Source organism: Leptinotarsa decemlineata, unplaced genomic scaffold (assembly GCF_025532065.1).
Source record: "Leptinotarsa decemlineata unplaced genomic scaffold, Ldec_3_MD MMD2_tig00078422_RagTag_RagTag, whole genome shotgun sequence".
NCBI classification, from domain to species: Eukaryota; Metazoa; Arthropoda; class Insecta; order Coleoptera; family Chrysomelidae; genus Leptinotarsa; species Leptinotarsa decemlineata.
Window position 1 is genome coordinate 16,568,446 of NW_027412747.1, and position 12,629 is coordinate 16,581,074.

At 32.1% G+C, this 12,629-nt stretch overlaps 1 protein-coding gene across 1 annotated transcript in view; it reads left to right on the plus strand.

The window, feature by feature from the left end:
- simj (transcriptional repressor p66-beta simjang) overlaps positions 1-11,697 on the plus strand; it is a 49,200-nt gene extending 37,503 nt beyond the window's left edge. The window contains exon 10 of the mRNA XM_074186502.1: positions 6,661-11,697. Coding sequence (XP_074042603.1) covers positions 6,661-6,878 — 218 coding nt within the window. The 3' untranslated portion in view covers positions 6,879-11,697. The remainder of the gene's footprint in view (positions 1-6,660) is intronic.
- The last annotated feature ends 932 nt before the right edge of the window (positions 11,698-12,629 follow it).

The following is a 12,629-nucleotide window of genomic DNA, read 5'->3' on the forward strand; positions in this document are numbered from 1 at the left end:
TATAAAAATCAAAGTTCTGATAACTAGGTGTGTATTTACATGGACCGAACATAACTAATAACTAAATTTTCGAAGAATTTATCATTTATAGAAATTCCACTCACAATTACACTACTAGACAAAATGACAATTTTCCCCTGCCACGATGTAGTTTATCAAACTCCATGAAAATTTTATTATATAAAGGCCTCATTGAATATAACAAACTTCCCCAAAATGTGAAGAATAATAAAAACCTGTTTCAATTCAAAAAAGATTTGACTGATTATATGAAAGAATAGAAAGATAGTAAGTGACTGGGTATATATTATGTATTTATGTGTACCTATATGTATATATGTATTATATCCTTACTATGTGTGTCTATATAACATGAAATATGTATATTATGTTTGTGTATTAGGATCTTTCTACCAATAAATCATTCATTCATTCATATTTGTGCATTTGGCATAGGTGCTGTCAGAAAATACTTTTTGTGATGGCAGTAATACTTGTCGTCACATCACATCATCATCAATAATGTGAGAACCTTTCGAAAGAAGGAAGATAGTAATTGAGTTGAAAAAAATAAACTCAACAAAGATGGTAGATCATGCAGATAAGTTACTTTCAGATACAAACTAGACCAAAAAAGCTCTCCCAAAACTGCATTAGATATTATTCATAGGATTGCGACATAGTAATAATAATAATTGTAATTTATTGAACAAAATTACAATTTTGTTCAAATGGTTATCGACCGAAGTCCTTCCGCTTGTGTAACAAAATTGCTTTCAAATAAAATAGCTTATTCTACAATATAAAATATATATATATATATATATGGATATAAAAATGAACAAACAAAACAATTTCATTGATAAAGTTGTGTTAATTTTTCTAACAGTGTTTCTGTTGGGTGTCGATGTCGTACTCTTGCATGGGGGTTTCTTGTCACAGCATACTTTGTGATGATTTCTATATTGTCATTTCTAGCAAACTTCTGAGTAAGTGACGGTAGTCTTTCCTCGATAGGGATAATACCAGTGAGTTGGTACAGCAGAGGGTTTGGAGGGTTGTGTTTGGGGTTATTGGGATGCCTTAATCTGGTTATTTTCCTTATAGCCGTTGTTTCCGATACTTTAACTGTTTTCAAGGCCCTTTGATATTGAGAAACAGTGGGTGCGAGTATTCAATAAGTGGAAGACAGATTAGTTTATATATTCGGCTTCCTGTTGATATGTTTCCACCTGCTCCCGGTATTGTCAAACTTGTGAAATATGCGGCTCTTGCAATTACTTTTTTTTTTTTTGTTATTGACGTGGCTGTTGAAATTTAATCTGGAATCAAGAGCAACCTAGGTAATCAACTGTCGATTTGGTATGTAAGACATGTTGGAAAACGTTGATTGTTGGAGAAGTTTCGGAATTCCGATGATTAAATATGATGAACTGAAACTCAGATGGGTTTGGCTGGAGCCTCCATTTATTGAACCAGTTATTTGTTATTGTTGCAAGATGTTCCAAATTGTTAATAACTTTGTCTAGCGTTTGATCGTGCGCAATTAGAGCGGTGTCATCTGCATACTGGAGAATATATGCTTCATGCCTGAAGTGGTTGATATTCCTTTGTTGGTGATGATAAATATCAGAGCTGTATAAGTTATATAACAATGGTGAGAGCGGTGAACCCTGTGGAACTCCCTGTTCTGGGATAAATTCATTTGAAAAACTACTCAGTATATTAACTCTCAGTTTTCTGTCAATTAGCAGATTCCTAATTGTATGTACTGCATAGTTAGGACAACCCAGTCAATTTTTTTATTCAATTCTTTATTTATCAATTCGAGCAAATACAGCTATAGGACAAGTCAAAAAACATATAGACATACAACAAAGTACAGTGAGTAAAATGATAAAATAAAATAAATTATGTACATGCATAACAAGGATTGCAGACAAAATACAATTAACATAGGATAGTGAAATAATACATGTTTACAGGTTGTTCTTTAAAAAATTAATTCATAATAATCTTCTAGGGAGTAGGGACACAGATCAATTAGTATCTTTTTCACTTCAATAAGAAATTTCCGGTTTGAAAAGGATCTATATCTTTGTGGAAGTCGATTATAGAGTCTTAAGCCAAGTACAGTAGGTGAATTTAAGCTGATATTTAAGCGTCTGAACGGAACGCAATATTTGCCTTTCTGTCTAGTATCATAATTGTGTAGTTCATCTACACGCATATGGTCGTCACGAGCTTTGTGTATATTCTTCAAAAGTTCTAAAATGAAAATACCACTAACTGTTAAAATCCTCATGTTTTTGAAAAGGTCACGACAACTATGGTTAAATGAGACTCTAGCAATACATCTAACAATGCGCTTTTGAGCCAGAAAAACATTTTGTGCATATGCTGATCCACCCCAGACTGCAATACCATAGTTTATTCTTGATTGAACTTCTGCAAAATAGAATGAATGGAGATGATTCAAGTTCAATGTATATCTAAGATTTCTGATTTGGTAACATTTTGAGTTCAGTGTCTTAGAAAGCTGTAGACAGTGAGTTCGAAATGATAAGTCTTCGTCCAAAAAAATTCCAAGAAATTTAACACTTTCAGTACTATAAATGCATGTGTTATTAATGTTGATATTTAATGGCAGTACGTTTTTGTTTTGATGAGTATGAAAAGTTACACAATTTGTTTTGTTTGTATTAAAAAGAAGAGACATATCAGAAGACCAGACTGAAAAGTTGAGCATTGTGGTGTTAATTTTTGTTTTCAGAATTTCAGAGTTTTCTCCTGTAAAAAGTAGCGTTGAGTCATCTGCATACAATGTAGTGAATGCATCAGTTAAGATCAGAGGTAGCTCATTAATATATAAGACGAATGGTATTGGCCCCAGAATGGAGCCTTGAGGTACCCCAATGTCATTTCTTTGAGGAGATGACCGAGATGTTTTACCACAATGAGAGATTTTTACAATTTGTTTCTGTCCTTTCAGCTACGAGCTAAACCAGTCATGAATTTTACCTCTTATACCAAATTTATATAACTTATCAAGCAGAGTTTCGTGTTGAACACAATCAAAAGCTCGACTTGAATCACAAAATATTCCTGTTGGATTTTCACCCTTCTCAGTAGCTATTAATACTTTCTCATAGAAGGAGATAATTGCTGTTGTAGTAGAGTATTGGCTACGAAAACCATGATGATTATCCATAATAACTTTGTTCCTCTCTAAAAACGATACCAGTTGTTTAAGAACCACATATTCAATTACTTTTGATATTACTGATGGAATAGTGATTGGTCTATAATTAGATATGTCAGATGGATTACCTTTCTTTAAAATAGGAGACACTAATGAAGTTTTCAATTTTGTTGGGAATATCCCGTCCTCAAGAGACTTATTAATCACGTGAGTTAGAGGTTTAACTATGTATTCTGCAATTTTTTTTAATATTACAGCTGAAATTCCATCATAACCACAGGAGGGCTTATTTTTAATTTTATATTTTATAACATTGAGAACATCTATCTCAGAAACAAATTGAACAAACATACTCTCTGTTTGAAAATTATTTTGTGGATATTTAATTCGATGATTTAGGTGTTGTTGCAGTTGATGCAGTTTGAATAAAATACCCTTGTGCTATCGAACGCTTTGTTCATATCCAGAAAAATCGCTGCCGTTTTGTTGTTGTTCAGCTTGGTTGTTTCGATGTTGTTCGTGAGAAGAGAGGATGTATAGTAGGTCTTCCTTGTCTGCTACATAGTATAATATAATTTTTAATATTAATTCATTAACGGGTAACACCCAATTAAGTTCAACAGATTTTCACAATAAATTATATGTATACAGACATAATTACATCTAACTTACTCGGCAAAAGTAAAACTAACTTATAGAAAAAAATAACACTCGACAAAATGAATATACTGATATGCAAGAATTGAAATAAAAATCAAATGAATGATGAGGATATAAAAATTCAGGAATTGAGAAATTTAATGCTAATTTGAATTTTTTTTATTTAATGAGAAGAAATCAAGATCGACTCTCTTACCGCCACCATTAGCAACTCTAGACAGGGGAGAGTTTGTGCCATAGTTACATAATAATAATTTGTATTAGTCTCAAGAAACACACAGTTTTTAGACACGTCAATACAATTTCTAAAATAGGTTTGAGAGGTTAAGATTCATCAATATAGTTTCTAAAAAATGGTTGTAGAGAAATTAGAGTTACAAAAAAAAATACAAGTTAACAAGATAAAATTCCAATCGTATAAAAATTGACTAAAATGTAAAGCCATGAGTTTTACAAATTATAAATCACATATCTAACATATTATATTCAAAGTTGACTGATAGTTTGGGAGGTAACCACAAAAGTGTCTCTTTCTTCTTGAATAATTTCGAAAAATTGATCAATTTCATATAAAGGATGTTTGGTTAATATTAGTGAAAATCTATAGCAAATGTTTCTGTATGCCTTGTACTTCTAGAAGGAACACGTAAGCCAATTTTGGCTAGCAGTACAGGGCAGTTAATAAGAGATTTCAATAATTGGAATGATGATTTTAAGTCAGTTTCAACTCAATAACTACTTAGCTTCAGTATATCTGCCGCCATACGAATATCTTCTAATGAATGGTCCTTCAAAGCCATTTTTAACTTGAACGCCAAAAATTTTAGTTTTTGTACCAGTTCAATATTAAGTTCTCATAAGTGGACAACAAAATGGAACTACAATAATCTAAGACTGATCTTATCAATGTGAATTACAGCATTTTTACAAATTCAATATTCGAGAAGTGCTCGTAAGTAAGACAAATAAAGCCTAGCATTTTTGTTGCTTTGTTTATAATATAATTAGTGTCCGACCGAAACTGGTTTTTACGACCGAAACCGAATTTCGGCAACGGTCTCAGTTTCGGCTGAAACCGAAACTTCTTCACAAGGTTTATGTTATGAGGGAAACATAAAGAAAACGTTATTATAATCAGTCAGTCTTAATTTTTTTATCTTTAAATCACAACGTTATGCAGTCTTCCACATTTTTACTTATTGATAATCAACAAATCATCATAACAACCCCTTATTTAAAAAAAATATTAATTGCACTTCAAAAATACTTAAAATAAGTGAGGTGTTTATTTGAGTAGGTGTAGATTCTTTTTTTGAATATTGTTGATGGTTTTTCAAAAATATTAAACATAAAATTACTTATTTAAGTTGTTACCTATCACTATAGGTACTTAATATTTATGTAATAAACAAAGTAAATCACTAAGTGAGTCACGACATGATTAGGCACGTGGAAATGGCAAAACATCTTTGTCGCTTGTATGTCACAGCGCGAGTATTCCCGAATGCAGTTTCGGTCGTAGTTTCGCAGGTTCGCAACCGAAACCCGTTATTTTGCCGAAACTCGACTGAAACCGAACTTTCGGTCGCACACTAAATATAATTATAATGTAGATGAAGTCCTTTTTTTTTGTCCATCACTACACCCAAATCCGACTTTCGGTCGGACACTAAATATAATTATAATGTAGATGGAAGTCCTTTTTTTTTGTCCATCACTACACCCAAATCGGTTACAAATGGCCCTAGGTGGCTTCCTTGTAGTAAACCTGATAAAACAAAGTGATACAATATACAATTTCACTCACAGGGAACACTATCATCTTCAATGGTAGACTTTGAAGTTTCGGAATAAGACACTTACCTTATTACCTCATAATAATAATAATAATAATCATCTCTTTATTTACTCAGATTGATTTGTATAACCACACACACACAGCAGAAGTACAAATGAAAAAGAGGAAAACGTCAATGTACAATATTGAAAAGAAATAAAACTACACGAAATAGATAGTGTCACAAAGCTATAAATTAAAAAATGTGTAAAAAAAATTAAATAAATATATATACATATACATACACATATACATACACACACACACACACACACACACACACACACACATATATATATATATATATATATATATATATATATATATATATATATATACACATACATATGTGTATACAGTGTATACAACATACACAGATGGATACCACATAAATATAATAATAGATAATTGTTTCCTATACACACATATAGAATTGGATTACAAATAAAAGTCATCAATACTGTAGCAGTTCTTTGACAGAAGAAGTTGCTTCAGTCTTGATTCAAAAATGTGTACATTTTCAGAATTTCTGATATTGTCGGGGAGTTTATTCAAAAGTTTGCAGCCTTGAAACTCGAAACTTCTTTGAAAAAGAGCAGTGCGATGTTGACTAGGTAATAATAAGTGGGCATTCCGAGTAGAGTGATTATGATAGGCTCTGTTAGCAGCTAAAGTGTTTCTATTTCGATAGATATATGTGCAAGCTTCCATCACCCCTTTCAATACATTTTGTGTAAATATTCCACGAATAAACTTGCATTATTATTATTTGCAATCCCTAACTATGAACACATTTCTTGCTATATAACGAGAATTCAAGTTCTATTTGCAATTGAATGAAATGATTAAAAGACTGAATGAACATTAAAATTATTATTTTATATCCATCTTTAATGTGTTTACTAGATTTTAGATTTTTGTGTTTTCCTTCTAGAGAGTAGCAAACTTTTTTTATTTGCAGATCTCTCAGGCGGCGTTCCCTCTTCAGCCGCGCACATGCTCCAGTTCTCCCCTCTCCTATACCCTTACCAGTTAGTGATGGCTCAGGCTGCCGCCAGCGGCAAGAGCAACCCCCCCGCCAACCTGGCCGATATACAACGAGCCGCCGATCTCCACCGGCAGTACCTGCTCGACATGATCCCTCCGGCCCCCCAGCAGCGTCACAACTGGAAAACATGATACATGAACGAGTATGGTGATAAAACTTAATTATTTATTGCGATTGAATGGATCGGGGCGAGCGAAGCTCGACCGGTGGATGTGATTCGTTCGTTATTACTATTATTATAATGACTACTAGATCCCATTCAATGTGGATTTTAGTGTAATGTATTGTGCGATCTGGATATTTCACGGGGAGAATCGGAACGAATATCGCTCTGTCAGAGTTCTGTTGCGCCTTGATTGGTATTTATAATTCACTGAGAAGGGTTGCTCTAAAGCTATTCCAATAAGGTCTATTCATGAGGTTTTCGTTAAAGGTAAGAGGTGAGAGTAGGTTATATTGGGGCAGAGTTTCCACTTTTTTTAATACTATTGAATGATAGCGTATACTTCTTTGGTCCCACAGATATACATATCTTTGGAAACAAAGTTATACACAAAAGACTGAAAAATATCAAATGGTATTTTTGACTGTATCTTCTTTATCCGCAGAGATATTGAGAAAATCTAATAGACCTGTCTCACAGCCATTTTCAAACAATCAAATATTATCTGAAGATAATAACATTGTGTGGATAAAGTCTTATAATCATCATCAGTCCAATGGCGAAAGTCTTTTAGAAAACATGCAAATAAATTGGACAATTACGATATAAATAAAAATGAAGATGTGAAATACAGAAAGCTTGATTGGATCGAAGATAATTGTGCACGAATTTAACAAATAAAAATGCAGACGCAAATAACATTCAACTGAAAAAAAAAGAATGATTATGACATGAACAGAGATCATCATTATAATTCTCCCGAACTGTATGAGAGGCCCTATTATCAAGTAGCATTTCAACATAGTTTTTCAAATAATAATAATGATTTATTATTTTCCATAACATAAAATTTTATTCTATTGTACACAACTGGCAACGCAGATTATTGAATACAGACCGGTAATCATGCCAATATTTTTGAGAGTTGGCAATTTGATAATCATCAAATGAATTTTCATTTTGTTATTATGGCCTGAATAATTGTATGAATATAGGCAATATATCCCTTTATACATCGAAATGAGCATCTTTGTGAAACATATATTTTTCAACGGAGTAGAATGTTTTTTTTTCCATTGGGTAGACATTCGACAATTCTACTAAAATACACATTGCTTGAACGAGTCTTTGTTTTGATTACCAACTTTCATTATTTTTCAATGACACAAATAGAAAAAATATTAGCGATTTTTTAAAATCTTAGCATACCTCCGAATTTACCTAGTTTTGAAATGGTTTATGTCAAAATGAGTTTGTAATTAAAAGTTATAAGGGAATGAAATTCAGCAGGTATTGGTTTATTATTATCAGGAATTTCCTCGAGATCTGTTCAGTATTATAAAAGTTCTAGGTAAAGAAATAATTAAAATATATCATTTAATATCGTTCAGTGCCTTTACTTATAGCTTTTTTGAACATATTTTGATAGAATTCAGGTGGTAAACCAAAACCTGCTGATTCCAGTGGATTAATCAGAATTTTGATGCAAGTTATAACGTTGGACTAGTGGGGTAATTGAATAGCACATTTTTAAAAGTCAATTCCCTTATAACTTGTTTGATGACAAATGCATTTTGACATAAAACATTTCAAAACTACGTCAATGGAATGGTGTGGTTATATTTTTTCCAAAAAATCGTAAATAATTTTTTCAATTTTTGACATTTAAAAATAATGAAAGTTTGTACTGAAAATAAAGTCTCTTCAAAGAAATTTGGTGTGTAGACATCTCGAATGTCTACCTAATGAAGAAAAAAAATCAGTTAAAAAATATACATTTTATAAGGATTTTGTTTCGAATAAGTCAAATTATATATCACAGTTGATTTCAAAGAAAATCACTGACATTTCATTATATGAATAAAGGAATCACCAAATACCAATAAATATATTGGTACTCGAACCCTATTTTCCAGTGAAAATTTTCCATGTCGTACATTCTCCAGAAGTTTAACAAAAACTGTTTTTGTCGTACTTCCATTTTGAGCTTAATGATTTCATAGGATAGGTCTCTAGCAGGAGACAATCAACTAAAAAATATATCGATCCACTCCTGCAAGAAAGCACAGCTGCCTATAGTATTTATTGAACACTGTCACAGCTGAATTGGCGGCAGAACAATCGAATGGTCCAAAGTATAAACAAATTTCCAATATCTCTGCATGTGAAGTAGATGTAGCAAAAAATGAAATTTAAAATTTTTTGGTTTTTCTACAAATCAAAAAAGCAACTCTTATCGTTCACAATATTCCAATGCATAGACACGAATTTGAATAGCCTTATATATTTTTATATAACTGACTTGTACCTTTTTTAAAAAGGTTAGTGGAACGAATCTTGAATAAGCAGTGACAGACATCGACCAGTTGAAGTGAGGTTAGCTATACTTATAATTTTGTATATTACAAAGTGCAAGATAAGGATACCTTCACCTATACGTTTAAAATAAACAAGAAATGACATTCAGCAGGTTTGTTTGAATGTGTTTGATTTTTCTTGCTGGCTATTAGATTTTCGAACTTCCATATGAGTAGCTGCAACAGAGAAGGTTGTAGTTATATACAATCACAATTGAATTTTGTATTTGAAAAAAAAAATTATTTGTGGAGGACGCAATACCTCTTACTGAATCAATAGAGAATTTGCTGAAGTGTAATGAAGGACAAACTGAAAAAATCGATAGGAAAAAATAAAATTTCTATACATAGCTTTCTTTAGTAGTCAATGTTTCGGAAAACAATCTTTTTCCATTTTCAAAACCCCAAATTCACTTTGAAACTTTTACAGTTTCAGGCAAAAGTTTTGAAGTGAATTTTGGGTTTTGAAAAGGGATAAATCGTTTTCCGAAGCGTTGACTACTAAAGAAAGTCAAGTATAGGCCTGTGAAATTGAAAATCTGATTCATATGCATAATATTTATTTAAAATATCTATCCTAATACCTTGTAGAGAAAATAATTATAAACCAAAAAAAGTTTCGTCAATTAAATGAGTTTTGTGAGTTCTGCAAGGCACATATTGTTATCGAATAAAATCAAGCAGCAAAAGTGACTATCCTATACAGATTTATTGCTTGATACCTTGAAACTCAAAGATATATAAATATCCGATTACATACTTATTGCTTATATAATTGGAGTTTTCTGTAACTCATACTTTTGAAGGGTTTTTTCATTACCCCATTTTTTGGCCTCGGCTACCAGAATGTCTGTTAATGCATCTTGGATATATGTTTTATGAAATAAGAAAGACAAAATATTAACTTTTTTATAAAACCTATTTATAAAAAAGAAAAGCAATGAAATTTTTCAAAATCGCTTAAGATTCAAAATTATTTTTTCAATAATAGTTGACTGGTTTTATTACAAAGAAATGTGCTATTGTCAACTTCACGTGACTTCTTTGGTAGACTACTCACAGTAGTGGGCGCTATTTTGATTTAAATTCACTATTTAACTTGACAGTTTGATCATTTATAGATTTATAATATATTGAGGCGTAGCAGAACTATAACGGAAAGTGATTTCTATGGAGTGATATATTTCTATTTTTTCTATCCTGCTTTTTGGGGGGGTTTCGTTCTAGTCTTTGATTTTTAGTACTGACATGTTTTTTTTTATTTAGTTTCAATTTTGGAGATTTTTTCTATAAGGTTTTCTTCCATAGATTTACATGTCGTATACTTATCCTGCTCTTTACGTTGAATAAAAATTGATCTCGCTTGAAATATTTTATTGAATATATTTTAGAAGATGATCAGTTTACAAAATATATTATAATGGCTTATTAGGGAAAATCCTGTTTAAGTGATAAAGCTGCAGGTAAGTTACTGGAATTATTTTCACCATGGGTCAAAGATATCAGTATAAATTGTAAGTTCAATAATGAAAATAATACCATCTGGGAAATAGTAAACAGCACAACTGGTCAAATATAATGGCAGTTTAGTCATTATTCTTTGTATAACTGTACCAAAGAACTCGATTTCTCCACATCTGCCAGTGTAACCTCAAAAGTGTCGACAATAATCGATTAGATGGGTATATTGAGCCTAGTATTCGAAACATTGAATATTACTGGAGTTTTTTCCCAACACCAAATCGTTATTTTTAACACCTCGACACGTGTTTCGATCACCAAGTGATCATCTTCAAAGAGGAAGATTAAAACTAGAAACTAATGGGAGCTAACCCTATTAAAAAAAACTCCGGTAATATTCATTACTACACCAAAGGTTCCAAACAGTGCATTATAAGAATTCGAAACATTGCCAATCTAGTTAGTTTGTATGGAATCGGAGGTGTTAAAAAAAAGACTTCAGATTCTTCAGTTGATGAAATATCAAATTATATATCGAAACCTACCATTACATTTAATTAGTGATCAAATCTCTAATTGAGCTAAACTTTGGCAAGATATTTGAATTAATTGTCAATATTTCACTTTTGAATTTCCATAGAGATTACAAGGTAATGTTTATATTGTCATTTTTTTAAGAATAAAGATACTGACACATAATACTTGCATAAGTACATTGATGAACTTACACAAGTCCAAGTCAAATTATTGGATTTGTTCTGATTCATTTCCTGTTGGTGTAGGAGTTCCTCAAGGGTCAATACTCGGACTTACACTGTTTGATGTAGAGTGTAAAAAATTATAACAAAAGGGCTGTTTTCTCGTAGTTGGTTTGGAAAGAAGAGCTTGGATCCTTCGATTTTTATTTGCAAAGGGGAAATATATTCAACCTTAGAACTTCCACCTCCTCAGCGGGGTGTGAAACAAACCTTGAATGGGAAAGAAAGTTTTTGGCCTTCCACTTCTCCATCTTGATACAAAAAAATGTGGCATAGCACAGCTAGAAATAGCTGTTTCGAGATGGTTTTTTCTTCCAGCTTGTGTCAGAAAGTTACTTTTTTGCATGATCTACACATCTTTGTATAGAGTTAATTTTCTAAGTTTTCTCCATCAAGATGGAGAAGTAGAAGGCCAAAAACTTTCCCAAAAATTAATCTCTCCTAAAAATATACCCTTTCAATTTAAACGCTTGAATATTGAACGAGGTTGGGGGTCAATTTGTATCTCTTTTAAAAGGTCATCTATTTCAACGCTTCCTAATTTTTTTTATTTATTGCCCCAAAAAGTCCAAACGAAGGAAGTTACTCTGTATCAACTTTTAACCAAAAGACTTGTGATGCCGGTGTTATGAATGAAAGTGTCATTCCTTCTAAGCACAGCTTACAACGTGTGATATAACTATATAACCAAACAGGTAACAAAACTTGTTATAAAACTTCACCTGCTGTTTAGTGTGTGAATAGTCCTATTGCAAGTCTGGAGAAGGACTGTTGAAGCTTACTTCCACATCAAATGCAGTAGTTTTGAACGTATTTTCTCTCCACTTTTCTCATATCAGAAATTTAATCGAACATTAGAAGATAAAGACAAAGGAATGGCAATATAATTGTTCACAACTGAGTAAACATATCTCTGCATGACATACGTTCGTGTACTCCCATCATGCATCTGATAATTCTTTTTTTGATAATGAATACATTTCTATAATGTGCTGACACTTCCTGAATCTGTCACAGAGTAGAGAAATACCAAGAAGACTGTTAGACACTACACATTGAGTTAGAGAGATGAATACCAGATCATAGTCCACTATGTTTATCTAGCGTCGGAGTTTAATCTGATCTGGTCGGTAGCCGGTCGGT